This window comes from Eleutherodactylus coqui, chromosome 1, assembly GCF_035609145.1.
Source record: "Eleutherodactylus coqui strain aEleCoq1 chromosome 1, aEleCoq1.hap1, whole genome shotgun sequence".
NCBI lineage: Eukaryota > Metazoa > Chordata > Amphibia > Anura > Eleutherodactylidae > Eleutherodactylus > Eleutherodactylus coqui.
In genome coordinates, this window is record NC_089837.1 from 41,654,475 (window position 1) to 41,677,986 (window position 23,512).

Consider the following 23,512-nt stretch of genomic DNA (forward strand, 5'->3'; position numbering starts at 1 on the left):
TTGGTGAAAAGACCTTTCTTCCAAACAAATCAAGGAGCAAGCTTTCAAAATATTCGGATGGGTTATTGCCTTCCATTTTCTCGGGCAGTCCCACTATACGCACATTATTTCGACGAAAGTGGTTCTCCAAGTCGTCTATTTTGGCAAAAAGAGACGCTACCTTTTGTAAAGCATTACCCATTTCACATTGCATAAGCATCATTTGGTCTTCTATTTCACTGATCCTTCCTTCTGCTGCAGTCAGCTTTTCTGATATTTTCTGCACATCTTGACTAAGTAAGCCCATGTGCTCCTGTAAAGTGCCGCATTGCTGGTATAATGTCTGGACAGTGTTAATGCACTTGGTCACAGCTCCTAAGATATCTTGCAGCATGGCTCTGCTACATTAGAACTTGCATTGTGGACTGTCCCTATATTTGCCAGGTTTCTCTCCACACTGTGTGCTTGGCCTGCCTCCCCCTCTCTCTCCATCTCCTGCAGTGTGTTGTGTGCAGGGGGTCTTACCGGTGTCACAGGGTTTTTTCCTGCCTCCCAGTGGTTTCTTGTCCCTGTAGCAGGTGTCAGGTCCTCTCTGGCATAGAGAGTCAGTTTAGTAGCGGTGTCTCTGCTCCATTCAAAGCGGGGCGTCCGGTCACCTCCCAGCATCTGCTCCTGTCTGCGCAGGGATGCTTGCCTCTTTTCTGTGGGTCATGCTGTGCAGCGACCTTCTCTGACTCCTAGTGGCAAGAGTAGCACCTGCTGCGGTAATGAGCTCGGGTAATCCCGGTTACAGGGTGGTTTGCAGGATGGTAATAGCGGAGCTCTGGCCACTTGCTGCAGTTCACATCCCCGGCTGGGCTCCGTCCCGTTTAATTTATCCTGTGTGAATTTTCGGATTGAAACAAAATTTGATTTCTTTGTAAAACATTTCCTGCATCCGGAACATTGAAATCATTTTTCTCCTGTGTGAATTCTCTGATGTTTACCAAGGCTTGATTTATCAATAAAGCATTTCCCACATCTTAAACATGAATAATGCTTTTCTACTGTGTGAATTTTCTGATGTGAAACAAGACTTGCCTTTACTGTTAAGCACTTCCCACCTTCTGAACATGAAAATCGCTTCTCTCCTGTGTGCATTCTCTGATGTGTGTGGGAGAGTCAGCTCAGGTAGAGCGCGGGGTTGCAGTGTAAACGTCAATCAGAGACCTAGACAGACAGTTATAGCCCATACAGGCTTGGCCTGTGTTTATTAAAAAGCATAAAACAAACAAAATACAGCCTTAGCTTCAGGCATAAACAAAATCCTGCTTCTCCAGCACTAACTAAACAGAGTTGTTTCCTAACTATACGTCAAAGCTAGCTGAAGCCACATGAACATAAAGCATGGCACAAAAGTCCAGTTTGTCCCTTGGTCAGGGATAAGGCGTCCCTTGAGACAAGCAGCTTCCAGCGTATTTAGCTGCACCTGGCCTCAACTCTGTCTGCAGCCTTGCAGACTTTATGTCCTAGGTAATTACCCAGCATCTGTATCTGAGGAGCTTGCCTCCCCATAATAAGACCTGGAGTGGAGGGAGTGGAATGGACAGCCTCACTACTGCCATCCATTCCAAAAAAAAACAGGCCCAAACAAGTATTACAAAAACATCTCCAGCGACTATCTTTGCAGGAGATCACATCACACCCTGGTTTTCCCAGTGTCTCACAAAGTGAGACCCGAACTCCCTTCACCTAATGGGCGTAATACCTGAACCTTCGCGAAATATAATGACCTTCAAGGATTAACCCCTTCAGTGTCTCACATGTGAAACAAGAGTTGATTTCAGGAGAAAACATTACCCACATTATGAATATTGCTTCTCTCTCATGTGAATTCTCTGATGTCTAACAAGCTCTGATTTTATTCTAAAACATTTCCCACATTCTAAACAAGGAAACGGCTTCTCTCCGGTGTGATTTCTCTGATGCTTAAGGAGGCTTGATTTATCAATAAAACATTTTCCGCATCCCGAACAGGAATAAGGCTTCTCTCCTGTGTGCATTCTCTGATGTCTAACAAGATCTGATTTTTTTGTAAAACATTTCCCACATTCTGAACATGAAAATGGCTTCTCTCCTGTGTGAATTCTTTGATGTCTAACAAGATCTGATTTTATTCTAAAACATTTCCCACATTCTAAACAAGAAAATCGCTTATCTTCTGTGTGATTTCTCTGATGTTTAAGGAGACTTGATTTATCAATAAAACATTTTCCACATTCCGAACAAGAATAAGGCTTCTCTCCTGTATGATTTCTCAGATGTGTAACAAGATGTGATTTATTTGTAAAACATTTCCCACATTCTGAACATGAAAATGGCTTCTCTCCTGTGTGAATTCTTTGATGTCTAACAAGATCTGATTTTATTCTAAAACATTTCCCACATTCTAAACAAGAAAATGGCTTATCTTCTGTGTGAATTCTCTGATGTTTAAGGAGCCTTGTTTTATCAATAAAACATTTTCCACATTCCGAACAAGAATAAGGCTTCTCTCCTGTATGATTTCTCTGATGTGTAACAAGTTCTGATTTTATTCTAAAACATTTCCCACATTCTAAACAAGGAAACGGCTTCTCTCCTGTGTGATTTCTCTGATGTTTAAGGAGGCTTGATTGATCAATAAAACACTTCCCACATTCTGAACATGAATAAGGCTTCTCTCCTGTATGAATTCTCTGATGTGAAACAACAGATGATTTACTTGTAAAACATTTCCCACATTCTGAACATGGAAATGGCTTCTCTCCTGTGTGAATTTTCTGATGTGAAACAACAGATGATTTACTTGTAAAACATTTCCCACATTCTGAACATGAAAACGGCTTCTCTCCTGTGTGATTTCTCTGATGTTTAAGTAGGCTTGATTGATCAATAAAACACTTCCCACATTCTGAACATGAATAAGGCTTCTCTCCTGTATGAATTCTCTGATGTTTAAGGAGGCTTGATTGTTCAATAAAACACTTCCCACATTCTGAACATGAATAAGGCTTCTCTCCTGTATGAATTCTCTGATGTAAAACAACAGATGATTTACTTGTAAAACATTTCCCACATTCTGAACATGGAAATGGCTTCTCTCCTGTGTGAGTTCTCTGATGTGAAACAACAGATGATTTACTTGTAAAACATTTCCCACATTCTAAACAAGGAAACCGCTTCTCTCCTGTATGAATTCTCTGATGTGAAACAACAGATGATTTACTTGTAAAACATTTCCCACATTCTGAACATGAAAATGGCTTCTCTCCCGTGTGAGTTCTCTGATGTCTAACAAGCTCTAATTTTCTTATAAAACACTTCCCACATTCTAAACAAGGAAACCACTTCTCTCCTGTATTATTTTTCTGATGTCCAACAAGGCTTGGATTATCAAGAATACATTTCCCACATTTTGAACACGAAAATGGACGCACTCCTACGTGAATTTCGTCATGTCTTACAAGATATGATTCTCTCATAAAACATTTCCCACATCTTGAACATGAATATGACGTTCCTGCTGTGTGAATTCTCTGATGTTTAACAGGCGCTGATTTTAACATAAAATATTTCCCACAATCTGAACTGGAAAAAGTTTTTTGCTCAGAATGAATTAACGAATGATCTTTGGCTTTAGTTATGAAGGAATTTTCACATTCTGAGCATGGAAACTGCTTCTGCCCTGGGTGACTTCTTTCATGTAGAATACAATTAAATTGATCTGTAAGATATATCCCACTTTCTGAACAGGAGTATGGCTTCTCATCTGTACTGTGATGTCCTGGCTGTAAGTGAAGGGTAAGGAGGTTTTCTCTTGTAGAGTGCTGCACAATATCTTCATCTTCTACTTTATAATTGGGTGATGACATGAGGTTTTCCACAGAGTTCTGACTAGGATTATCTGTTAAGATAAAAAAATCTGTTTTGTGATTTTAAAATAAAAATAAATTATTAAAGTAGACAAACTTATAATATTCCTGATAGGCTGGAAACACACTATTAGTTTTTGATGCAAGTTGAGTTGCGGTTATTTTTTGGATTCAAAGCCAGAAGTAGTTCCAGCAGGAAGTAATATAAGCCCTTTCCTTATTTTTCCCATTTATTTTTAAATATGGTCCTGGTGTTTGGTCAAAATATAAATATATAATCCATCCCCTAGAAGGAGTTGTCAGAATTGAATGAAACTTTATATGTGTAATTATAATGTTGATATATTAGTGATTACAATATCAGAGCAGAGGGATAATTTACTGCAGAAAACTGAACACCTGAAGGGAGGCTCTAGTGCCCTGTTGTACCGTTTCTAGCTTTAATGCAAGATGTGATACAGTCGGGGCATGGAGGTATATAGGTTCCATATGGTATCCTGTGGCATATCGCTCCATATTTTCTGTAATTAAGTCTCTAGATTGTACAAAGTCATAGGCTCTGGAAGTTGGTGTCCCAGATAGTCCCATGCATGTTTTATTGGCAATAAACATGGCGACCGGTCAGGCCTGCATTAGTGTCAATGTCATGGAGATATTCCTGTGACCCCCTTGTGTGTGCGGCCGAGCATTATCCTGCAGGAAAATGCCTCTTGAAAGCCATCATGAGAGTAACACATCCTGAACATATTGCTGAGCTGTCATTGTCCCTCGTACCACTACTAGGAGTGACTGACTGTCATATGTGAAGGCCCTCAGACCATCACACCAACAATGAGGGCAGTGTGCCTCTCCACAGCAAAGGCAGGATTGAGGCACTTACTCACCCCGAGGTATCCAGACATGAAGACAGCTGTCGTGAGTGCCTAAACTAGACCTGGCTTCATTGCTGAAGACAACCTGGTTCCACTCTGTAACAGTCCAGTTTCATTGTTCATGGCACCATTTAAAGGGAAGCAATGGTGGGTGGGTATAAAAGGCAGTGTACATAATGTCCTTCAGCCGAGCTCCTGGAAATGGTTCAGACCGACACAGGGGCCTGTAACGATCGCAGCACCGGACTCTGGCTAGTGGACAACGAAACAATTGGAGAGGCTTGTGCTTGTTGAATGATCAGACGATTCTCTCAACTGGTGGTCTGTTGATGGCCTCATGTTTCTACTGACCCACCACCCTATAACAGTCTGGACAGAACAGCCCAGTTGGTGGGCAAATCCATGATACAGCCAGACAGTTTTTCACATTCCAATAATGCGCCCCTCTCCAACACTGTTAATTGGGAAAAATCTCTTTGATTGCATCATAAATGTATGTCTAGTATAATAGAGCTTTTGCACAAGGTATTCCTGCCAATAGGGATTAATCCCCTTTATCCTCATTCCTGCACTTCACTAATACAAAGACCGTTCATCTAATCATGCCACAACTCTAACTCATGTAACTGCATGCCTAGTTCTGCCTTGATTTTTTTTTTTATAGACACAAACATGATTCCAGCTTTCTAAGGCCTTGTATGAGGGTTATTTCAGACATCCTTTAGGTGCAGTTTTTCATCTTGCCTTAAAGTGGACCTACTATACAATGTTTTTCAATTTTATTTTAAAAATCAATACCCCGGCTGTGGCGTAGCAGGGGTGCTCAGCCAAGAAAGAAAAGCAGCTGTTTTTGGCACACTCAGACCCTCAGATGTACCGCTCATTGCCCGACTCACCTTCCCTGCACGACGAGGAACAAAAGGGGAGGCTCGACGACCTGTTTGGCCACACTTTAAAATTGAGACCTAGCACCACAAACAAAGCTGCGGATTAAATTTCTGGGCGAGCCGGAAGATTGCCGTGCAGCAGTGCTCCAAAAGCCACTAAACACACAGCAAACAACCCACAGAGCCAGCGGAGCCAGTATGAGCCTCCATACCATGCCCCCCCCCCCCCCCCCCCCATTACCTCACTTCCCTCCATTCTCCCTATAGGAATTACTATAAATTAGAATGTTGTGAAATCTGTCAAGTTGATGTTGTTTTTTTTAGTGTTACTTTAACTGAAAACGCAAGATTTCGTATATGTTGTTATATAAATACAATAATGCAAGACTATGTATTTTGCCACCGTGTTAAATCAAAGTCTTTGAATAAAAAAGTTATTGAATAAAAAAAAATCAATACTCCTCCCCAAAAAAGTATTCTAAATGATGGATCAGTTTCTATCAGCTCTTCTACATTACCACCACTATCTCTGCTGTAATTAGTCCAATAGGTGACACTGTTCAACTGAAGAGCCAACATCCACAAACAGAGCCATACAGTGAAAATACTCCCCGTCTCCTGACCATTACCCAAGTCGTCCTGCTAGAGTGTAAAAGAGCCGTCCATTTGTGACTTAAACTAATAAGGGTCCGTTTCATAATTAAGCAGCTTTTCACATCACGTTTTTAATCTATTATTTATTTATTATGTCTCCTCTTACCCTGTGATATAGGAGGCTGGTGGTTCTCTATCTTGACGTCCTTGTACAGATCCTTGTGTGCTTCTAAATACTCCCACTCCTCCATGGAGAAATAGACAGCGACATCCTGACACCTTATAGGAACCTGACAACACAATGATACCGTCATTACCCAGACTCCTCTAGTGCTGTTACTGTATAATTACCCAGCATTCCCAGCAGTGTCACCTCTCCAGTCAGCAGCTCACTGATCTTGTTGGTAAGTTCTAGGATCTTCTGCTCATGTATCGGTAAGTGAGGAGGAGCCTCTGTGATGGGGCTCTGGCTCTTGCTCCATCCTCCTGACTCATGGAGATGGCTGTTGGGAGTCGCACCGTCACCTGATGTCTTCTTCACTATTGTGTAATCCTGTGAAAAGAGAGAGACATGTAGAGAACTGAATATAATCAATGGAGAGGAAGGGCGGCACATGGGAATAAATCTTGTAATCGGATGTTAATCATATAACGTCTTTAACCCTTTCCAATCCACTGTCTGACGTCTAAAGACATTATGATGTGAGGCTGTACAGCTCCGAGGTTGGAACATGTCCATCGGGGTTCTCTTACTGTATATTGCCAGCCTCTCTGCTGTCGGAGCCTATTCAACGTGTCACCTCATGCAGTACTGGCTTTAGCCAGCAGATAGCGCCGTTGTATAACGACAGAAAAAAAGCAAGCCCTCTAAGAAAAATAGGATACAAATTGGATTGGAAAGGGTTAATCGTAGTCCACAATAGAAAAAATGCGACGTTTCGACCAATGTTGCTATGGTCTTTGTCAAGCATATACCAAAGGCATCCATGATCAGGTTAAATAGTGACAATGCCCAATCACTGTTTAAGTGTCCACCCACAAATAATTGAAAGGAAAAACTTACAGTTGTTTCACTGGTGTCTGCCGTGTGTTCCTCTCTTCCGCACCATGTCGTAAACATCATATTCCAGAGCCACCATGACAGCCATACAGCCTGCATCATGTCGCGCGAAAATACAGCATCATCACGCTGTACGTCATCCCGTACGCTCTCATGTGACCTCGGGATTCAAGTCAGCTGACCCGCAACATCTGACGCGCAGTGTCCCCTGCGTCATCGCGTTCACCAATGCACATGTGCAAAAGGTTTCTCTAGCGAGCCGTGCATCACTATACGGGATACACCGCAGGCCACTCTGCCGATGTATTGCAGTGATTGGGCATTGTCACTATTTAACTTGATCATGGATGCCTTTCGTATATGCTTGACAAAGACCATAGCAACATTGGTCGAAACTTCGCGTTTTTTCTATTGTGGACTATGATTAAAGACTTTATATGATTAACATCCGGTAAGAAGATTTATTCCCATGTGCTGCCTTTCCTCCCCATTGATTATATTTTGCTGTGGATGCCCGGAGTCCGGCGTCTGGGCGGGTGTGCACAGACCAGTTATCTTTTTCTCCCAAAGCTTATGCTGCTTTTTAAGTGCTGCAGATCCTCTTCTCATTCATGTAGAGAACTGAAGCCATTATTCTTCCATCAATAAAAAGCATGAGATTGTGATCCCACTCTGTAGAGCAACATGTCAAAAAATGTTATCAGTTGGGGGGCCTACTCGCCATTGCGAGAGGACATGCAGCTGGAGATCTTCGATCTGGTACCAGCACAATCTGATGCCATCAGCCGCCTGCTATACTCTACAGCTTTTTAAAAGCCTCCACAGTCCACCCAACACCAAAAGGCTCAAGAAGAGGGGCTTTGCAGCCTGATCGGACACTGCAAACGCTTCCAGCCTATCATGGCCTAGTACAACCAGCAAAGCCGCAGGCTAAATTTTCGAGGATGCCTGCACAGCCGATCGCGGCAATGGACAGGAGCTCCTGGAGCCGAGAAATTGCCCTGCAGAGGCTCAGCAGAAGCCCCTGACGTGAAAAAACAGTGCCAGGGAAGGAGTGAACTGGATGGAGCTGGAAGGTGCATGTGAGTGAGCTTCGTGCCCAGCACCTCACAGCAACATAAAAACCGACAAAACGAGAGCGTACCGAAGATCCCACAGTGCCGTACTATAAGTAGGACATGATAAGGAAGCGGCAGGTGAAGTTGGGGCCGAAAAGGCTGACTGATTTATTTACCATGAAAGAGCAGGAGGACGATGAACTGGCAACAGGACCTTCCACGTCATACAAGGAGATGCCGGGAGTGGCGGCCCCTGGTGACCCCTTGCTACATAAACATGATAAGCTGGCTTGCCCCAATTACCTGCTCCCAAAGCACCTGTCTGGCACACAAGGAGGGGAAAGAGATGGAAAAAAGCAGGGAAAGGAGACAGCCACTTCCCCAGCATATGGCCAGGGTCAGTGAAGTCACCATCTTACAACGTTAGCTCCAGTTCCTCCATAACAAGTCCAGAGCAACCACAACACGAAAGGTGAAGGGAGACAGTAGAGGTCCCAGACACAGTAAATAGAGAGAAGACAGGACAGGAACCCAGGGAAGAGGAAAGAGACCCACTTATGGAGATCCCCTGCTCTGATCAGGCAGCGTCTGAAAATTTCATCAGGAACATGAAACCTAAAAAGGTCCTAGCCTCCATAACACTAAACTCTTTGATTGATACCCTGGGAGGCAGAATGGAGCATCTAGAGCCCAAGGCGGGTGTGCTGACAAATTCCCATAATGAATTGGTAGAGGCACATTATAACGTAGTTGAAGAATTTGAAAACGTCAAAGCAAAATTAGTAGACCTGGAGGACAGGAATAGACTTAACAACATAATAATAAGAGGAGTAGCAGAGACAGTCTCATCAGCAGAGCTACCAGGGGATCTGAGAAGTCTAACATGGAGAAATAATACCTAATGAAAATCTCTAAATATTAGGAAACCATATGCAAAGCAATTGAAGAGTATTTCCATTTCAATAAATCCACTGAGATAAACCCATTTGTCCTATGGAACACTCAACATAACAGTGATCAGAAGGGCCATGATCCAGCTAGGGTCATATCACAAAAAGAAAAGAAACTAAATATTAAAAGACAGGATAACGGCACTAGAAAAATTAGAGAACGGGTTAAAGAGAAACCCTTCAATGTCCCTCAACTCGGAACTAATGAAAAACTAGAGCCAATTTGAGGGGATTCTTAATAGAAAGCCATGAAAAGACGATAAAAACTATTAACATGACCAACTACATAGCAAATAATAAATTCAGTAAGCTGATGGTGAATATGGCTAAACAAAAAAGAATTAAGGCAAAAATACCTCATCTGATAGATAAACTAAATCACAAAATTAGCAACCCTATGGACATAGCCGAGGCCTTCAGAGTGTTCTACTCCAATTCGTACGACCTTAAAGAAGACCACAAAACCCCCAACCATTCAAAGAAAAAAATCAACAGCTCTCTCATTGATCCAATTATAATTACCTACTCCAACACAAAACCAACTAGAGTCCCAAAATTTTCCCATTACTCCCCAAAAAACGTAAAACATTATTTAAAAGTCTAAAAAAGAAAAGAGTAGCAGGCCCAAATGGTTATTCTAATGATTACTACCAAATCTGTGGCCCCCAGCTAACTGAAAAAAAATGACAAACCTTTAACCCTTTCCAATCCACTGTCTGACCTCTGAAGACATTATGATTTAAGACTGTACAGCTCCGATGTTGGAAGACATCCGCCGGGGTTCTCTTACTGTATATTGCCAGCCTCTCTGCTGTCAGTACCTATCCAACATGTCACCTCATGCAGTACTGGCTTTAGCCAGCATACAGTGCTGTTGTATAACAGCAGAAAAAGAGTAAGCCCCCTAGGAAAACCAGGATACAAATTGGATTGGAAAGGGTTAATATGGCCATGAAAGGCCATGTTGTTCCCCAGACATGCTCCAGGCCACTACTGTGGCAATTGTCAAGCCAGGGAAAAGTACAACCTCCACATCAAATTTCAGGCTCATCTCACTTTTAAATAGTGATCTGAAATTATATTCCAAGATTATAGCCCAACCCCTATTAAACATATTACCATCCCTAGTACATAGCCAACAAGAAGGATTTGTAAAAGGAAGACAGAGTTCAGACGCCACCAGAAAATTCTCGAATCTAAAGCACAAAATGGGTGGCCTATGAACGCCTTCTCTGATACTCACATTGGATGCAGAGAAGGCATTCGACAGGATCCATTGGGGAAACACATTCTTTGTCCTACACAAATTTGGGTTCAAAGGGGCCATCATAAAAGCAAAGCCCTATACTACGCACCCTCAGCAAGAGTCCTCATCAACGGTGTCCTATCAAACACATTCGAGATAACAAATGGAACCTGCAAGGTGCCCACTGTTCTTCATCTTCACAATGGAGCCCTAATGCAGAAGCAATTAAGGGAAATACCAACACAAGAGGTATCCCAATGTCATTCAGACAACATAAAATTTGACTGTTTGCGGACGACGTAAGCGTATCAATAACTCATCCCCTTGGTTCGGTCCGAGAATATGGAAAAATTCAAATATCAAGCTAAACCCACAACAGAGCAGAATAACCTGAACTGGTACAAGTAGAAGGGTGAGCAATGCTAGGTTTTCTCCTTAGGGATAGCACCTAGACGGTGAGTGAGGAGACTTAAAAGGCTATTCATGCAATAGGAGGCACCGTGGAGGTAATATTCCATCTCCTTTATTTAAGTAAAAGAGTAAGATAGGAAATTAAGTTGGGGTTCTTTTTTGTGTTTCTCACCTACCCTTCTCCTCTATGCTTCCCTAACCACATCCCTGGTCCCCCCTTCCCTTACCTTTCCCCCATAAATTATTCCCATGCTCTCCCGCTCCCCATCCATGAGATTAAGCTCATCTAAAAGAAATATTAAGGCAAATATGAGATCATTTCTTTGACAAGTTAAAAGAATATGTAAATGAGTCCACTTCATTCCAACAATCAGAGGGGGGCTGTCTAAAGGGATAAATTAAAAACATGAAATAAAGTAAGGACAGTCTAGATGGACCTTGTGCTCTCCTTCTGCTGTCCGTCTATATAGATCACAAACTAATGGCAAAATTCCGAGCCTCCAGGCCAAATGTTGGTCATGTCATCTTGCTGGTTCCTGGCTGCCCTTTCCTCCTCATTACAAGGAGCCTACTTACCATTCTCATTGCTCCTACAACATTACTATTAGCTCATTGGTTCCCACCATAGAGAACTGACCATATTGGTGGTCGATCTTTACTTTTTCTGTTGTTCAGTTCTTTTGTTCTCCTTCACTTGGAAGGCCTGGAAGCCGTTATACAGGACACTGGATTATACTTATTACTCCCTTTAATCCTTTCCAATCCAATCTTGGATTTAGGGTTTCCTAGGCGGCTTTCACATTCTGCCATTATACAATTAAAGCCAGTACTGCAGTACGTGAAGCAGCAGAGCGGCCGACAATATACAGTATGAATACCCAGTTGGATGTCTTCAGACTTCGGAGCTGTACAGGATTCAATCATAATTTTGAAAGACATGTGACAGTGGATTGGAAACTGTTAATGTTTTTTAATTTAACTTTGTTTAGCTTGTTAAATAACGCAATAAGGATAGGGCTACATGGCGGCTTTAGCCGAGACACATGGCGCTTGGCCTAACACTGCAATATTGCTCTACGACATTGTAAACTAATCTGATCCCAATGCGGCCTAAGAGTTGTTGTGACCTAACAAAACCTGACACTTTTATTAAAGGGGTTGTCCCGCGAAAGCAAGTGGGGGTATACACTTCTGTATGGCCATATTAATGCACTTTGTAATATCCATCGTGCATTAATTATGAGCCATACAGAAGTTATTCACTTACCTGTTCCGTTGCTGGCGTCCCCGTCTCCATGGTGCCGTCTAATCTTCAGCGTCTAATCGCCCGATTAGACGCGCTTGCGCAGTCCTGTCTTCTGTCTTCTGAATGGGGCCGCTCGTGCCAGAGAGCGGCTCCTCGTAGCTCCGCCCCGTCACGTGTGCCGATTCCAGCCAATCAGCAGGCTGGAATCGGCAATGGACCGCACAGAAGACCTGCGGTCCACCGAGGGTGAAGATCCCGGCGGCCATCTTCACAAGGTAAGTAAGAAGTCACCGGAGCGCGGGGATTCGGGTAAGTGACGTTTTTTTTTTTTTTATCCCTGCATCAGGTTTGTCTCGCGCCGAACGGGGGGGGCTATTGAAAAAAAAAAAAAAACGTTTCGGCGCGGGACAACCCCTTTAAGTACAAGGTCACAAAGCTATAATGTAAGATTTGGTAATTTTGACCTGTTTTACATCCAAAGTCGCTGTGTAACCCGAGCCATAAAAACTGAGAAATACAGAAAAGTTTACCTCTCCGGTCAGCAGGTAGATGATCTCTAAGGTGAAGTTCAATATTCTTTTGGTAATCTCATTGCTGGTCTTCTGCATCCTCGGTGGGTCATTCAAGAGTAGGACTGTTTTGGAGGAGAATATGAGAGAACTGGATGAACTAGAGGGTTTTAGTACTGCCAGCCCTTTATGAAAAATAATAAAGACTCACAATCATACGAGGGACATCATCATGTGGGATATACAGAACCTCAATTATTGAGATAGCTTAAGGATAGACTAGCTGGAGCATGTGTTCTCCTTCTGCCATCAGTTTTCTATGCTTCTAGTCACTATATAGGCATGGATCTAAGCGTGCATTTAGACTGAAAGATTATCGCTCAGAAATTGCTCAAACGGCAGTCTGAGTGCCAGTTTTGAGCGATCATCTTTGCATAACTGTTAAGTAGCTAATTAGATACTTACAGAGTTAAATGCAGGCAGAGTGGGACACTGCTGATAACTCAGAACAAAGTAGCTGTTTTGTATATGCAAACAGCTGCTTTGTTCTTGCAGTTATCAGCGGTGTCCCGCTGAACTGATAGCTCTGAGAAACAGCAGGAGCGTTGACAGCTCCTATGTTCTTGTAGCTTTCAGCTGGTATCCCGCTGGGAAGTCCCAGCAGAATACCAGCTGAAAGAATGCTATAAGTGCCGCCCGCTGAGAAAATCAGCATGCGGCACTGATAGGAGTCATCGTTTGATTTCTAGCTTGCTATGAACGAATAGTGCACGATGGCAGCGCATTTAGACATAACGATTATTGCTCAAAAGCCATCTTTTAGAGATAATCGTTGTGTCTAAATGGGCCTCAAGAGATGGGACCCACAATACAGTATATAAATAGAAAAGCTGCACTCTTATCTTGCACAAAGAATTTTCTTTATTGGAGAAAATTCACAGACATTCGGAGGTTTTAGTCAGTTACTCAGATCTTCCTCATATCTTCAGACTCTTGGAAGTCTAAACCTTTAAACCTATTTTTTCTGAATAAATATGCATCCAATAATCCAAAAAAATACAGAGTAGTTATGTGTATATTATAACATAATATATTTTGTATGTCTCTTTTTACCTTGTGATATCGGAGGCTGGTGGTTCTGCATCATGACATCCTTGTACAGATCCTTGTGTCCTTCTAAATACTCCCACTCCTCCATGGAGACATAGACAGTGACATCCTGACACCTTATAGGAATCTGACAATACAATGATACTGTCATTACCCAGACTCCTCTAGTGCTGTTATTGTATAATTTCCCAGCATTCCCACAGTGTCACCTCTCCAGTCAGCAGCTCAGTGATCTTGTTGGTGAGTTCTAGGATCTTCTGCTCATGTATTGGTAAGTGAGGAGGAGCCTCCGTGATGGGGCTCTGGCTCCTGCTCCACCATCCTGACTCATGGAAATGGCTGTTGGGAGTCGTACCGTCACCCGATGTCTTCTTCACTATTGTGTAAGCCTGTTTATAAAGAGAGATATGTAGAGGACTGAAGCCAGTATTCCTCGGTCAATAAAAACTGGGAGATTGTGATCCCGCTGTATAGAGCAACATGTCAAAAGTTTTAATTAGTTGGGTGGCCTATACGCCATCTCAAAAGGACATGCAGCAGGAGAGCTCCAATCTGGTACCAGCACAATCCGATGCTATCAGGCCTCCTGTTGCATTCTACAGCCTCTACAGTCCTCCCCTACGGCGAGAGGCTCAAAAGCATGGGCTTTGTGGCTCAATAGGCCACCATAAAGGCTTCCAGCCTACCACAGCCTAGTGCAACCAGTGAAGTCGCAACCTAATTTTCAGAGACACTTGCAGCAGCTGACCGGAGCTCCTGGAGTTGAGAATGTTACACTGCAGTGGTGAGAACAGTGCTAGGAAAGAACTGAACTGGATGGAGCAGGCAGTCAAATATGAGTGAGCTTCATGTCCACAACCTTACAGCGACGTGAAAACAGACAGATCCACAGTGCACAGAAGACCCCACAGGGCGGTACCAAAGAGGGACATGACAAGGAAGAGGCAGATGAAGTCGGGGCTAAAAAAGCTGACTGACTTCTTTACTGTGAAAGAGCAGGAGGACGACGAACTGGCCACAGGACATTCCATGCCGTACAAGGAGATGCCAGGAGTGGCGGCGCAGGGTGACCCCTTGCTATATAAACATTATAAGCTGGCTTGCCCCAATAAGCTGCTTCCCCCAGCATAAGGTCAAAGGCAGGGAGGCCACTATTTTACAATGTTAGACCCAGTAAAACTCTTTAACAAGTCCAGAGCAGCCACAACATGAAAAGCACAGGGGCTTAGTAGAGGTCCCAGTCACATCAAATAGAGAGAAGACAGGACAGGAACCCAGGGAAGAGGAAACAGACCCACTTATAGAGATCTCCTACTCTGATCAGGCAGCGTCTGAAAATTTCATTAGGGATCTGATACTAGCCTTTAGAGGATCCCAAAAAAAGGACATAGCATCCATAAACATAATACTAATCTCCTCAATTGATGCCCTAGAGGCAGAATGGAGCATTTGGAGAACAAGATGGGTGAGCTGTCCAATTCACATAATGAATAGGTAGATGCATATTATAATGTAGTTGAAGAACTTGAAAACATCAAAGCAAAACTAGCAGACCTGGAAGTCAGGAATAGACGTAACATAAAAATAAGAGGAGCAGCAGAGACAGTCTCATCAGCAGAGCTACCAGGGGATCTGAGAAGTCTAATGAAAAAGCTGCAGCCAGAATCCAAACAGGAGGAATTAATTAACTAATACATAGGCTTCCACATCAAAAATCAGTCTACGAAAACCTGCCTAGAGATATTATAGCACGCATATATTTTCTTTCACGTTAAGGAGAATATGATGCAAGCTGCAAGGAAACTTAAGAATCTACTACATCCGTACGAAAGAATCCAACTATTCGCAGACGTCTCCCAAGCTACAATGCTCGCCAGAAAAACATTTACGCCCATTACTTCCACACTAAGGGAAAACAACATCCCATACAAATAGGGATTACCAACAAAACTTATAATAGTTAAGGAGGGAACCCCGTATATAATTATCAAGCCAGAAGAAGGCCAAAAAATATCAAAATAGGGTATACATATTCCCTCTAGGAACAAAGCCTCTCGCCTACATCAAGATTGGTCCAATGTACCCCCTTCCTGAAAAGGGAGGATTCACCCTGGTAGAAGGCACCAGCCTGCAACATACAGCTGCAAACATGAAGGCAACCTAGGAGGTCTCCATTCTAACACGGATGGACTTTTTAACCCCAAAATAATTCCTTCACAAAGTTGAATACACATCTACCCGCTAACAAAATAATTTCCCAAGTGATCCGTTATCAATGACTCACAGGATTCAAGTCTATTTCTTCCATTTCCAGTTACTCAGAACACAATGTTAATTCCCACCATCTCTCTGCAAAAAAGAACAATACTCAGCATTCAGGTAGAAAATCTTGGAAGACCCTGGGATCCAGCAGGCCGTAATAAGAGAAAGGGGAATTCCTTCCAGATCCCAGCATGGAAAATAATGGTCAACGTGAGTATAAAAAAATCACTTCTACCAATGCAAAGGGATTAAATTCACCATGCAAGAGATTGGCTATTTGGAGGGAAGCGGTGAAGTCAAAAACGGATATCTTATGCATACAGGAGTCACACTTATTGAATAAAGAAGGCCCAAAGTTCTCCCACCCCAAGTTCCCCACGATCTAAATAGCCAACGCCAAAAAGAAATGAGCACGACTAGTCATCACATTAAAGATACCATACATTTCCAACTGCTCAAGCTCAAAGAGGATAGAGGTGGAAGATTCTTGATGATAGTATGGAAAATAAACAACTCTACACTGATGATTGCTAACATATACATGCCAAACTTAGTGCACTGAGCAGGGGGTTCGACCAAATGACGCTGGAGGTCCCTTTTAACTCTACCATTTTATGAACTAAAGTCCCTAAATTTACCCATTAATTACTATGAATCGTTAAAGATTAAAAGAGTCTAAAAAAGAAAAAGCACAAGGCCAGACGGTTATTCTAATGAATACTACCAAGTCTTTGGCCGTCAACTAACTGAAAAACTGACTGAAAACTTTAATAGGGCAGTAAAGGAGGGTGTCTTTCCCCTGAGAAGCTCCAGGCCACTATTGTGGCACTTCCCAAGCCAAGGAAAAGTATAAGCAAATTTCAGGCCCATCTCACTTGTAAATAGTGATCTGAAATTATATTCCAAGATAAAAGCCTTGTTTACACAGGCTACAAAATCATCGCTATGTTTTGTAGCCTGAAAGAACCCATTGGAAATTATGGGCTTCACATACATGCGTTTTGTAGCGATGATTTTGTAGCGAGATTTTATAGCCCGTGTGAACGAGGCCTAAAGCCCAACGCCTATTAAAAATACTACCATCCCTAGTACATAGCAACCGAGCAGGATTTGTAAAAGGAAGACAGACTTCAGATACCACCAGAAGAATCCTGTATCTAATGCACAAAATGCCTGCGAATGCCATCTCTGATACTTCTGATGCGCAGAAAGGGTTCGACAGGATACTCTGCATTCTCTGTCCTACACAAATTTGGGTTCAAAGGAGCCATCATAAAAGCAATCAAAGCCCTATACTCAGAACCCTCATCAACGGTGTCCTATCAAACACTTTCGTGATAACAAACGAAACCAGACAAGGATGCCCCCTTTCCCTACTGTTCTTTATCTTTACAATGGAGCCCTACACAGAAGCAATTAGGGGAAATACCAACATTAGAGGTATCCCAATGTCAGACAACATAAAATTGGACTATTTGCGGATGACATAATACTATCAATAACTCATCCACTTGGTTCGCTTTGTGAAATCTCCCAAACAATAAAAAGCTTTAGCAAGATATCCTGCTATTAAAATAAACACAACAAAAACCCAAATAATAGCCATGAACGTATCTTGGAGTTTGAGAACCCATATTGCAAAACAATTCCCTTATTCATGGGAACAGCCAGTGGTCCCATACCTCGGTACGGGATTGAAATTACCATTAGAGGAAATTCCCACCAAAAATTTCAGCAGTCTATACGAAACAATCCAAAAAGACTCCTTCGCCAGGACAGAGCCTTCCTCGTTGGGAAGGATTGTCTTGGATAGAACGTTAATCTTTCCAAAAATACTGTATAGCTTCCACTCCCTCCTACTCCAGTGCTGTCAGAAAACTATAAGATATTTACAAAAGACAAACGATGTCCTTCATTTGGGAGAACAAAAGGCCAAGAGTAGCAGCATCCATTATGTACGGCTCAAGACAGAGAGGGGGTCTGGGAATTCCAAAGCTACAGGCCTACAGACAAGCAAATCTAATAATACAGATGAGACTGTGGTTGATTAGAAGGAGTATAATACTAATGGTAGACTATGTTTCTATTTAGTTCTAAGTGAAAGGTACATTTGGATATGGAGCTTATAATTAAAAAGGACATAGATGAGCAATCCCTACCTTCACAATGGTCTAAGAGCCTTTCCCATTTTGATTTATATGAGGATATATCATCTGGATAAGAATTTAGTAGCGTTTTATAGCGAAAAGATATTCCGCCTTTACGTATCACGATAGATGTAGATCAATTTTGGAGTTGAGAGGTAGTTTGCAGGGTGAAATTTGAAGAGGAGCCAATGCATGTCTTACTTGCAGATACTTGTAGAAGTCTTGTTTGATTAGAAAATCTTTTTAGATAAAGTTAAAAAATCCATCATACTATTTTCTGACCAGAAGTCAAAAGTTTTTGATATACCATTGGCTTTCCACATATCCAAATTTTGAAATGGGATGTGCATCTCCAAAATTGCCACAATGTAATGCAATGTAAGTAATTGCAGAGAAACAGGTTACTTTTCTTAATCTGATTGCTCCACATACCTATAATAGTCTTTATAGTGGGGTGATAGAAGGATAACTCAAACATCCATATTTTACTACCAGTAGGCCGAATAATATTGCAGCTTTAACTCCTGATTTAGATTTATTCCAGATAAACTGCATAATTATTGTTTGAACTTGTTGTAAATAAAATATTGGGAGATTATTGGGATATTTCTAAATAGAGAATTTTTGGGATAAACAACATTTCGATTGTCTTGATTCTACCAAACTATGAAGGACCCTGAACATTTAGCTTGAAAAGATCTTGTCTGAGATTTTTTAGTATTGGCAGATAGTTAGCTTCATAAAGATCACTCAATGGATATGTGATGTCCATTCCCAAATAAGGAAGTGTTTTGCTACCCACCTGAAAGCGAAGTGATCCCGCAGGTGGAACTCTATTGCATTTGGTACACCCATGTTTTGTATCAAAGATTTGGAATTGTTGACCCTATAATAGGAAGGGTCACTAAAAGCGGAGATAATATTGGAGACCTCCGGAAGTGTAGTTTCTAGGGAGTAGCAGATCATCTGCAAACAGGTTTGTATGATGCTCCTGCAAGTTCACCTGAACCCCCTTAAAGTTTGTGGAAATCATTTTTTAAGCCATAGGCTCCACACTTATAGGAAAAATTAAAGGAGAAAGTGGACATGCTTGTCGGAGTAAGAGGAAATGATTGAGAAAGAAAACCAGGTGCAAAGACCTTGGCTAATGGAGATGAGTAAAGGGCCAAAATAGCTATGAGTATAGGGCCTTTAAACCCAAATTTACACAGAACCGATCTCAGGTATCCCCAGTGCACTTGGTCAAATCCAACACTCTGACACATAATGGATAACGTTGACTAGTTTTCCTGTAGCGTTTCCCATCCGTATATTTTTTACGGAGCCAACCTGGTCGTTTTTTAACTAAATGAAGTAGGAAGTCAATTATTCTATTTGTAATAATTTTGGAGTAGATCTTTAAATCACTGTTTAAAGATAGATAAGCCCAACATTTTCTGGTTTGTCGGGAGTCTTACCCGGCTTCGGCAGGGTTATTATTGTAGTAGTTGAGCATCTCAGAAGACAAGCGGTCTTCCTTTAAAAGGTCATTGAAAAGCTTCAGAAGACAGGGTGATAAAATGTGTAAAAAATGTTCATAACGTAGTACTCATTAGTCAGGCAGTCCGGACCAGGAGATTTGTTAGACTTTAATTGTTGAATTGCTGTATTTAATTCATATATAGAAATGGAAGAGTTGAGTAAGTGGAGATCATTATCTTCCAGTCTACGAGGCGAAGATCATCAAAGTCTCCTTCTCTTGGGTGGTTTATAGAATTGTTTTTAAGGTTCTATAAATTAATGTAATAATCAGCCAGCGTTTGGGTTGTAGTTTTCTGCAGTTTTCTGAGGATTAGTGATTTTTGTTTTGTGTTTTTCATAGATATATGGAATTCTAGTTGTAGTAGATTTATTTTTGAATTTGTTGACTAGTAGTTTCCCTGTTTTATTGCCTTGCCAATAATAAAGCATTTTGGTTAGCGCTTGTTTATAATGTAGAATTTGATACAACTGCCATGTGATAAAGCTTGTTTATTGGAATCTTCTAATTGCTTGATTTTATTTAGGAGGATCTGTGTTTTATTATGTCGCTTCTTTTTAATAGAGAAAGATAATTTGATAAAACAACCACTTATGCAGGCCTTATGTGCCCACCAATCAGATTTCTTTCATTTCTGTTTCATTCTCTTGGATGTTGGAGTCTGAAGTTAAGAGCGAACTATTAAGATGCCATGGAGAAATTGGAATTTTAGTAAATTGTTCCTTGACAGAAATAGACACAGGGGTATGGTCAGACAATGTTATTGTAACAATGGAAGCTTTATTGTCATCTTGAAGAAGCAACTTATCTACTATCGTGTTTCCACGAAAATAAGACACTTTTATATTATGTTTTGCCCCCAAAAGGGCACAGTGTCTTATTTTCGGGGGGGGGGGGGGGGGGGGGGGCTTTTACTTACTTGGTCCGCGGCATCCCGATGATCCACTGAATGGCTTTGATTGGCTCATCAAGTGCCGGCTGTCATTGGCAGATGGTGCTGAGATTAGCCAATCACAGAGCTCGCTCTGCTGGAGACAGGGTATTCAAAGCCCCAGTTACCAGCAGAAGCTGAGCAGGAAGACGGGGAGGACTCAGCCGTTTGCTGCAGTGCCGCCGGAGACCATCGGGACGCCGCGGACCAGGAGAGTATTGATTTTATTTTATTTTTTGGGGGGCACCTAAGATAGGTCCTATTTTCGTGGGAGGCCTTAAATTTCAAGCCTCCCCCGAAAACCCGATAGGTCTTACTATCGGGGTAGGACCTATTTTTGGGGAAACTCAGTATTATGAAATCAATTCTTCAGCAGGTTTGATGTGAATTAGAGAAAAATGCATTATCTCTCTCTGAAGCATGTGTAGTTCTCCAGGTGTCAAAAAGCTCCTCCCTACAAAGGATATTATATATATATTAGGGTTTTTTCCTTGGTTGTGTGGTGGCTTTTGCCTAAATAAAGATCAAAAACTTTGTTAAAGTCACCACAGATTATCACAGAACCGAATTTCCCTCTGTTTAAGATTTTAAGCACACTTCAAAAATCTGCTGTTTTTTATTTGGGGCGTATATGGAGAGTATACTACATTTTTTGTTACTTATGATGCAGTTCAAGAGGATGTATCTATTTTGGTTGTCATAAATGGTTTTGGCCTGTTGAAAACTATAGTGTTTTTATAGCTGTCAGAATGCCATATTTTTGTTAATACAGTATTTGGGGGGCAATAAATATGGGGAAAGTTTTTGTGCTTTATTCTATGGGTTTCAGTAGCTAAGAGGTGGGTTTCTTAAATACACAAGACATCGCAATTTATTGATTTGCTTTCTCGCCAAAGGATGGATATTTTGAAAGGGCTATTCAACCCTTTAACGTTGAGGGAAGAGACTTTAAATACCATATCAAAAAAGTAATATCCCCGAGTAGTAAAGTAGCTGTCGGGTCATATAATATACGGAGAAAATATCAGGCGTGCGATCTGGGTAGTCTGCGAGAGATTAAATATACAATACTTAACTGTCTCAATGTAGTCATGATGAGGGCTTAGTAACAAAGTTGTAGACAAAAACAATAGAACTAGAGATGAGCGAGCACCCAATTGCTCGGGTCCGCGCTATTCGAGTCGAGCTTTTGTAAAATTCGAGAGCTATACTCGAGTAACGAACCCCATTGACTACAATGGGAGACTCAAATATTTTTGTATGTGGAACACATGGTCCCGAGCTTTGTTTTGGTTTTTTTCTTGGTCCCTCTCACTCTCCCTCTCCCCCTCCCCCTTCACCTTCCTGCCTGACCAAAAATTTTCAAATGACGCGCGCTGCGTCGCGGCAGGGAGGGGCCAAAACAGGCACGTCACAGTGGGGAGGAGCCAAAAGCTGGGGCGGGGTCGAACGCGATTTGAAGCTCGTTCGAGTAACGAGCACCAATCGAGTATGCTAATACTCGAATGAGCATCAAGCTCGCCAGAGTATGTTCGCTCAACTCTAAATATAACCAATATGCGTAGAATTAGGTGTTCCAAATGAACTAGCTGAGAACAACATTTGTTCCTCAGGCAAAGGGAAGGCAAGAGAAAATTGTGTATCATGTTATAAGGAAATCTAGATTGTAAGAGGATTTGTCCTTCTGGTTGATATAGCGGGATGAGATTTAGCTATAACGATAACATATCAGGACATTACCAATTGTAAAAAATGGAATAAAGTTCGACAATCATGGTGGTGATTTTGGAGAGCTTGTGCTTTTCCATGGTGGGGAAAGAGGAGGCATCTTGCAGTTGGTTTACTGGAGAGTTCTTAGTTTTTGAGTTTAAGCCAGGAAACCATTCTTCGAGAATGGACTCAGCTGCAGATGGAGAGGCAAGCACGTGTGTTGTACCATTTTTCCGTATAATGAGTTTTACCGGAAAGCTCCACCTTTAGGCCTCATGTCCACGGGGAAAATCAGATCCGCTGCAGATTCTACATGTAGAATCTGCAGCGGGTCCCTCCTGCCCCGCGGACATGGGCGCTGAAAAGAAGAATTTAAAAGCATTTACCTATCCGTAGCGGGCGGGGAAGGTCAGCTGTTCCTCACGGCCGGATCTTCATTTTCGGCCGGCGGATGAATTCCTGACGCCGGCGGCACGTCGCCGGCACGTCGTCGACGTGCCGCGCGCATGCGCCGGGCACATCCGCCGAGCCGAAGCAAGGGAGATGCGGCCGTGAGGAAGAGAAGACCTTCAGCGCCCGCTCCGGGTGAGTAATTCTTTTAAATTCCTATTTTTGGTCTCCCGCGGATCCGGACGGCTTCCATAGGCTTCAATAGAAGCCCGCGGGAGCCGACCCCGCGGGAGACCCGCACGAAAATGGAGCATGGTCCAGATTTTTTCATGCTCCATTTTTTTAAAAATCCATTTTATTGACGATCCGCGGGTATTTATCTACCCGCGGGTGGTCAATGCATCCCTATGGGGTGCGGATCCGCGCGCGGGAGATCCGCTGCGGATCCTAAATCATATTTTGCCCGTGGACATGAGCCCTTAGGGTATTCCTTTTGCAGGTAGAAGTTTTGTATGAGGGACAAAGTCCTTTCTGCGTTTGAGTGTTGCTGCCGAGAGATCAGCGAACATATTGATTGTAGAGAATCTGCTTGGAATATTTGTGGTTGTAGATGCCGATTGGAGAATTTGTTCTTTGATATGGTAGAAGTGAATTCTTGCTAGCATATCACTTGGTGTAGATTGTGGTAGATGGGACGGTTTGGGAATTCTGCGGATTCGATCAATGCTTAACTCATGG

At 42.3% G+C, this 23,512-nt stretch overlaps 2 protein-coding genes across 2 annotated transcripts in view; both read right to left on the reverse strand.

Moving 5' to 3' along the window:
- LOC136608658 (oocyte zinc finger protein XlCOF29-like) overlaps window positions 1-23,512 on the reverse strand; it is a 354,481-nt gene that overhangs the window by 174,414 nt on the left and 156,555 nt on the right. The gene's annotated exons all lie outside the window — the stretch shown is intronic.
- Window positions 1,113-13,847, reverse strand: LOC136607726 (zinc finger protein 420-like). Its single transcript, XM_066589059.1, has 5 exons — window positions 13,819-13,847; window positions 12,727-12,830; window positions 6,599-6,778; window positions 6,392-6,515; window positions 1,113-3,904 (listed from the first exon to the last, which is right to left on the reverse strand). Exons 2-5 carry the CDS (start codon window positions 12,802-12,804, stop codon window positions 1,824-1,826), a joined length of 2,463 nt encoding a protein of 820 aa, XP_066445156.1. The 5' UTR covers window positions 12,805-12,830; window positions 13,819-13,847; the 3' UTR covers window positions 1,113-1,823.

Coding starts and splice junctions, on each gene's coding strand:
- LOC136607726 (XM_066589059.1), bottom strand. CDS start 12,804: ATGCAGAAGACCAGCAATGAGATTACCAAAAGAATATTGAACTTCACC. Junction 6,779..12,726: donor TCTACCTGCTGACCGGAGAG/GTAAACTTTTCT, acceptor CTCTTTTCACAG/GATTACACAATAGTGAAGAA. Junction 6,516..6,598: donor GTGAGCTGCTGACTGGAGAG/GTGACACTGCTG, acceptor TTGTGTTGTCAG/GTTCCTATAAGGTGTCAGGA.